At 31.3% G+C, this 6,936-nt stretch overlaps 1 protein-coding gene across 1 annotated transcript in view; it reads left to right on the top strand.

The window, feature by feature from the left end:
- A26c3 (ANKRD26-like family C, member 3) overlaps positions 1 to 6,936 on the top strand; it is a 179,194-nt gene that overhangs the window by 64,270 nt on the left and 107,988 nt on the right. The window contains exons 22-27 of the mRNA NM_001378593.1: positions 838 to 866; positions 954 to 1,026; positions 3,245 to 3,312; positions 5,779 to 5,872; positions 6,546 to 6,574; positions 6,658 to 6,730. Of these exons, the coding sequence (NP_001365522.1) occupies positions 838 to 866; positions 954 to 1,026; positions 3,245 to 3,312; positions 5,779 to 5,872; positions 6,546 to 6,574; positions 6,658 to 6,730 (366 nt within the window). The remainder of the gene's footprint in view (positions 1 to 837; positions 867 to 953; positions 1,027 to 3,244; positions 3,313 to 5,778; positions 5,873 to 6,545; positions 6,575 to 6,657; positions 6,731 to 6,936) is intronic.

Raw genomic sequence — 6,936 nt, 5'->3', positions numbered from 1 at the left:
CTGTTTCCCATGACAGCTACTTTCTAGTAATCCAGTTATTTGGTGAAAATCGTTTGGTTACTTGTTCTGTAAATCATATCAATGTGATTTTGAAAACAGTGAACATGTTTATTAATTAATTTCTAATTGTGTGTCTATTTCACCACTTTTAATTGATACAAAATTGTTATAACTATTTTTACAGTTTTTAACATTCCATTGTAATATGTAGTTTTAATTTCATCTCATGAAGTGTCTATTAAAAGTTTTTTCTATTCAAAGTCTTAAGAAGTACACAGTACAATGCAAAATGATAAGGTCGTAGAAGTTGCTCACATGCACTCATAAGGGAACTATTTCATACACATTCATGAAGATCCAAGCTGAGCAGTTCATAAAGGTTTCTTACCTAAGTGAGTCATGCTTCTCTCTGAAAAATTAAGCCAAATTGTGTTGCCAAAATTACAATATAAAGTGGAGATTGTGAAATATTCACATTTAAATAATGTTAAAGTATTTAATTAAAATTAGCTACTGAGGTATTTAATAGAGCATCAAGTTTAACAGCTAAAAAGACATGAGATTTTTGGAGTTTTTCATTTTTTTGTTTTTGAAAAAACATCAAATACAATTAAGTCTATATAATTTTTCCAGTTTATTTCTATTGCATTACATTGATTTCCTAACTGTGACAAAATAGAAGAAATAAAATTAAAGTCTGTCAACATCCCCTCAAATTAAAGTGCTATTCCCAAACCTAAACATGAGAATTTTTTTCCACATAAATTTTCTTCATTTCATGATTGATGATGTGATAGTGATGTGTAATTGATATATACAATATCTTTGATATTTTAGACTCTCCTGAGGAAAAACATGAACATCAGGTAACAATTCACACTCATCACTTTTCATTAGTTTAATATTGTAAGAAATATAGAAGTTGTAAATTTATTGCTTGCCATCTCATACAGTGTAGCACTGAAAAGACATATTCCATTGCACAAGAAGAATCAGACACAAATCAGGAGGACTCATCGCATGCAGGTAAACCTCACAGTGTTAGTTCTTCTTAATTCTTTTCCCTTGTTCCCTAAGTTTCACTGGTATTCTTTTATCAACAATGTAAAATAACTGTAGTTTAATTCTTGAAAACATTATTTACTGGATTGGGATAATGTGTTTAAAGTTGTGAAGTCTAAGTCACATACCTTGTTATGTATCATTACACAATCTTTCTACTTGCACATCTCTATGTTGCTAAGCGATTTTATGGCTTAAATGATAAATGTTCATTATCTTACTCACATTTAATAATATATACCATAATGATGGTGTAAGGGGTACTTGCTTGTGCGCTCAGCTCTTTCAGAAATTGGCACAACTAGTTTCTTTGAAACTAAAGGATAGGTAGAAATTATACATACCAATTCAAATTAGATAACAGGCATTTGATCATCTTTCCCTAACTTAATGTCCTAGATGGTGTTTTGTCAACTCAATACAAGATAGAGTCACTTGGGAAGAGGAAAGATAAGTAGAGAAAAGACATTTTCTCTATTAATCTGTTATGCAGAAAGGCACAACACAATAGGGGTTGTATCACACCTTAACAGGAGGTAATTGGTTGTCTATAGAAGGAGGGTGAGCAAACCAGTAAGAATAATCCCCCCCCCCCCACCCAAGGAGCACCCTTTTATATTTTTGTTTCAGAACTTGCCTCTAAATTCTTGCTTCAGTTTCTGTGCACATCTCTTTTCAACATTAGTGTGTTATTGTGTGGGGGTAGGATATGTGTTCATGTTGTGCATGAAGAGGGCACATTCATGTATGTTTGTAGGAAAAAGGGTAGAGAATGTGTAGACATTAGAGATCAACTTTGAGTATATGTCCTTGCCTTCTGTCCTGTTTTAGCTAGGTTCTCGTATTGTTCTCTGAATATTACAGACTAGCTAGATATTACCTTTATATTCTTATATTCTAAATTGCCATCCAATCATAGGTGTTCTGGAATTAGAGACTTGTGCTCCTGTGTCAAAATTTATATAAGATCTAAGGGTAAAGTTTTATATATATATATATATATATATATATATATATATATATATATATATATATATATATGTGTGTGTGTGTGTGTGTGTGTGTGTGTGTGTGTGTGTGTTTATGTGTTTATATATATGTGTATATGTGTATATATGTATATATATATATATATATATATATGTGTGTGTGTGTGTGTGTGTGTGTGTATGTAATAATCTGTACACGTCACACATAGCCTTTCCCTCTCTGTGTCAATTGCTCTGGTCTTACAGACAGACTGTGATGCCAGTATCACCATCTCTTAGCTTTCAAAAGTTGTATATATCTAGCCTTTGTTATGACCTTCTTTAAAGTCTCATGTGCTTTCCTCTCATATATATCTTTCAGGTGATTATGAATGAGTCATGTCAACATTACCCTAAAATGTTATCACTGACACATTTATTTATAGTCTTTAAATTTTAGCTCTAGAACCTTATAGAGAATAAATCAATTTATAACATATAAAGGAGAGCTTATATAATAACAGTATTAATTTGCTAACAGTATTTTAGAAGAAGGGGATTATATAGATATGTGAAGAAATCATTTACACTACAAATAGTAAAGTGTGGCCTCTTCAATAACTTAGGTTGCTAACCCCATAGGAAGCAATACAACAAGGTACATGGAATAGGGGGAATAATCATGAAAGAAGATTATGTGTAATACTCTAAATCTTCAAAGAAGACCAAGGTATCAATATAGGAGATGAAAAACACATTAGATAAAAAAACAAGTGCTCAGAGAATGAGAGGTACAAAACTAATAATACCTGGATAGAGAAACCTTTTACTAGACATGGAGAAGTTGGTCTTACTAGGTAGTGAACAGAGTCCAGGATAATGTTTTTGATTACATCTATATTTCAGTGTCTTTCTGGTGTTGCATGCATATCCTTTCAGAGAATACCCATACATGAATCTTTAAGCCTGTACATTGTAAGCATGACATCCTCTACTGACACTTTCCCTGATGTATCACATTGTTGACAAACACTTTTATTTCTATCTATAAATATCCAGTTAAAGGATAAGCCTAGTTGAAGTTTATAACTAAAAAATTATTTTCCCGGTGTATTATAGTATACTAAATCAAGAAACCTCTAGCTATGCTCTAAAATATATCATCAATCTAAGTTTTCCTTGTCTGTTTTAATGACATGTGTGACTCTTTGCAGAACAAGTTTTTGAACTGACATCACAAGAGAAGCAAAAAAAGGAAGACAATGACAACAAGCAGTGCTTTGTATATACATTCAAATATTTATTTTAATGCTTTTTTGTTTGTAGTTAAGAGACAATGTTTACATTTAAAACACATTTGTAAGTCAGTAAATATGTATGCATTTTATTTTATATGTAAATTTAACACCTTTTAAATTAATTAGGAAATTCAGAATATTTTTAGCATCCACAGTAACTAATAATCAAATTTTATCAATCATTTCTCATAATACATCTTTTTATAATTTTACCAATCTTTAGATAATGAAAGTTTTATTATGTTGGAGATTTATGATGAAGGTGCCAAAATTATACACAGAAATGACATCTTAATTTTTTGTTGTGTTTTTTTAATAATTTTTTATTGGATATTTTATTCCTGTTAAAGAATCACCCCTTTAATTGATTCCTAGTTGAGGGTTTTCACGGTCAACCAACAAACAGTACCATGATTAAGTACTTAATTATGCATCTTTAATCTGTTGTTCTCTCTAATTTTCTAATTTCCTTTTTTTTTTTTTTTTTTTTTTTTTTTGGTTTTTCGAGACAGGGTTTCTCTGTGTAGCCCTGGCTGTCCTGGAACTCACTTTGTAGACCAGGCTGACCTTGAACTCAAATCCACCTGCCTCTGCCTCCTGAGTGCTGGGATTAAAGGCGTGTTCCACCACGCCCGGCTTGTTCTCTCTAATTTCTTAATCCTAGAGAATATAGGGATTATGTTGAGTGTAACAACCTGTGAAGGGACTGATATCTTCATGATATCCTTAGGGCTTTGCTACAAAACAAAACATGAACTTATTCTTATTTCAGTGCTGAAAATTAAATTTAAAAAATGCTGAATTCTGACATTATTTGATATTTGGATGTGTCCAAACTAAAGGAGGACATAAATTTTCCATAAACACCTCAAACACCTATGGTTCCAATATTGTAGAAAATGGTAAAAGTCTTATGATATTGGAATACAGCAATTAGAATTTGAATAGGCCAAGTAGAGCTTTCAGGTGTATTAATGTTAAGTAATTTGTTTTTGTTGAATGTCAAGAAGTAGTGAGTTACTGATTGCTAAGTAAAGGGATAGGTATATCCTGAATTTAAAAGACAAGCAATAATAAGAAAACAATAGAATTTTTTTCATATGAAAACCCAGACACACTTAAGTCAGAATTTAATGTGGGAGTATGTTATTAATAGTGGGCAGTATAGATAATTTCTTATTAAGGAAAGATCTTTTTGAATGTAACAATTACACTGCCAATTCTAGAAGGATTCATCCAGAGGAAAGTTTAACAGATAACTACATGGGTTAAGAATTCAGTGAATCATATCTGTCCATCACTGAGATATTAATATTCGTTTCCTTTAGCAGTCATGAAGCAATACAAACCACCATTATCATGATCATTTTAATCCTTATATTATGTGAATTTCAAAAAATTATGTTTCTCGGTATTTTGAAAAAAATTTAAAATTTCTTACGATTTCTTCCTAAGTATGGATTGTAGAGCTTTTGAAATTTATTAAAGAAAAGAATTCCTTGTTCTTTAATTTTTATTTACTTATTTTTATACATATGAATATTTACTTAAATTTATTTATGTGCACTCTGTGCATGCCTGTTGCCTGGAGAACACAGAAGTGGGCATCAGCTCCTTTAGAAGTGAAATTTCAGTTGGCCTTGAGCAGGCATATTATGTGCTGACAACTGAGGTCCTCTGCATGAACAACATGTGCTCTTAATCAAAGATCATCTTCAGCTACATTGTTTTTATTCGAGCCTGCCTTTTGCCATCTTCCTCTCTTTCTCTTTCTAATACACTGTGTATGTTTGACAATGATGCTGTGATGTAACCCAGGCTTTCCTCAAACCATCTATGTAGCTGAGGATTACCCAGTTCTCTGAATTGTTCAATATCCAATATTCTAAACAAATATGATCTAAAAATAATCATTATGACTTTGTTACTTCACAGTATCACTTTTTCCTCATAAAATTTTTATCTAAAATACTACCAATATTCATTCCCAATGCAACAACTCCTAGGAAATAATATTCATATACAGAACTATATACTATGGAAGCTTTTTTTTCCTTAGGGATTAAAATTAATTTTATTTGTTCTAAATATATAATAATGTACTGCAGAGAGTACACTTAGTCAATACATAAATTTAAAAATTCTCAAAGTATTATTATAAATCCTAACAATACTTATGTAAAGTGAAGGTAATTCTTCAACTGGACATATGCATTGGCTACTCTTTGTTCATGAATGTGTCTCTTCTACACTTCCTTGTCAGTGAATATAATAAAAAAATTCTATCAGTGTAAACAATACACATAATCAGGAAGTATATAAAGGATATTCAAATGTTTGATTTTTAGTATTTATTTTCAATGCAATTGTTTTTTAATTAGAAAACAGACATTTTGCAAAAGTTATTAGAAAATTTATATGCAATTTATTACCAATCCCAATTTTAACAGAACATCTTTAAGCGACTTCGACCAAAGCGAATTGGTTCTTTATTCATGACTAGAGATAAAAATGAAGATAATACAATAACATCTGAAAAGAAAGGTGAGGAGTCACAAAATAGTAAATAGTAACCTGGCAGAGTGCCATATTTAGAAGAGAGGACTGATATACTATTAACTCCTAAACTGGTTTCTAACATGTTTGAACTTAATTCTTCAGTGAATAAAAAGTATTTATTGTGATTGTATTCCAGTTTTGCTGTATTCTCTAGAATATTCATGATTCCTAAAAAAGAAAGTTTGTTATCTATTGTAGTATACTCTAAGGGAAAATAAAATTGTTAATATAGTTTACACATGTGGGTTAAGAAGCAACTTCCTGTACATGACTATCCAAAATAAACAAACCAGGAAGATTTCTATCTGAAATTCTACACTTAGTCTATGCTGCTAAATTATAATACGATGTAGAGAACATGTTGCATTTTCTGTCATCCTGTTAGAATGATTCTTAAATATGTGGTCTACTGTATGCTTTAACATTTGAATAGTTACATGGCAGTTAGCTCAGAGTCACATTTCAGAAAACATCTGGTCACTCTATTTTATGCCAGTCTTCTTTCTGCACATCTCCCTAATTGTGTCAAAAAGGACAAATAAAAGTTGATCAAACATTTTCAAATTCCATTCCAATATCTACCTGTGAGGATTATATTAACTCTGACAGATTGGTTGACATACCTATCTGTAATTGATTGTCTTTTATGATTTTTCAGAGATTCCTAAAGAATATTTTCAACTGAAGGTAAACAGTTTTATGATGTGTTCTGTGTTGTTAACTTCTTGAAACATAAATTTTATTAAATATCCTGTTTCCTAACCATGAAGACTACCACTGAAGATGGAGAGTCTATGCCAAATGATTCACCAGCAAAGAAGAATACCAAGTCATTACAAACAGGTGAATTTTGCAATATTGTTGTCTTTTTTTAATTAGATATTTTCTTTATATACATTTTAAATGCTATCCCAAAAGTTCCCTATACTCTTCCTCCGCCCTGCTCCCTCAACCACTCACCCGCACTTCTTGGCCCTGGTGTTCCCCTTTACTGGGGTATATAAAGTTTGCCATACAAAGGGGCCTCTCTTCCCAGTGATGGCCGACTA

This window comes from Mus musculus, chromosome 2, assembly GCF_000001635.26.
Source record: "Mus musculus strain C57BL/6J chromosome 2, GRCm38.p6 C57BL/6J".
Taxonomy (NCBI): domain Eukaryota; kingdom Metazoa; phylum Chordata; class Mammalia; order Rodentia; family Muridae; genus Mus; species Mus musculus.
Note: the sequence above shows the minus strand (reverse complement) of the source record. Positions and strands in the feature narration are given on the sequence as shown.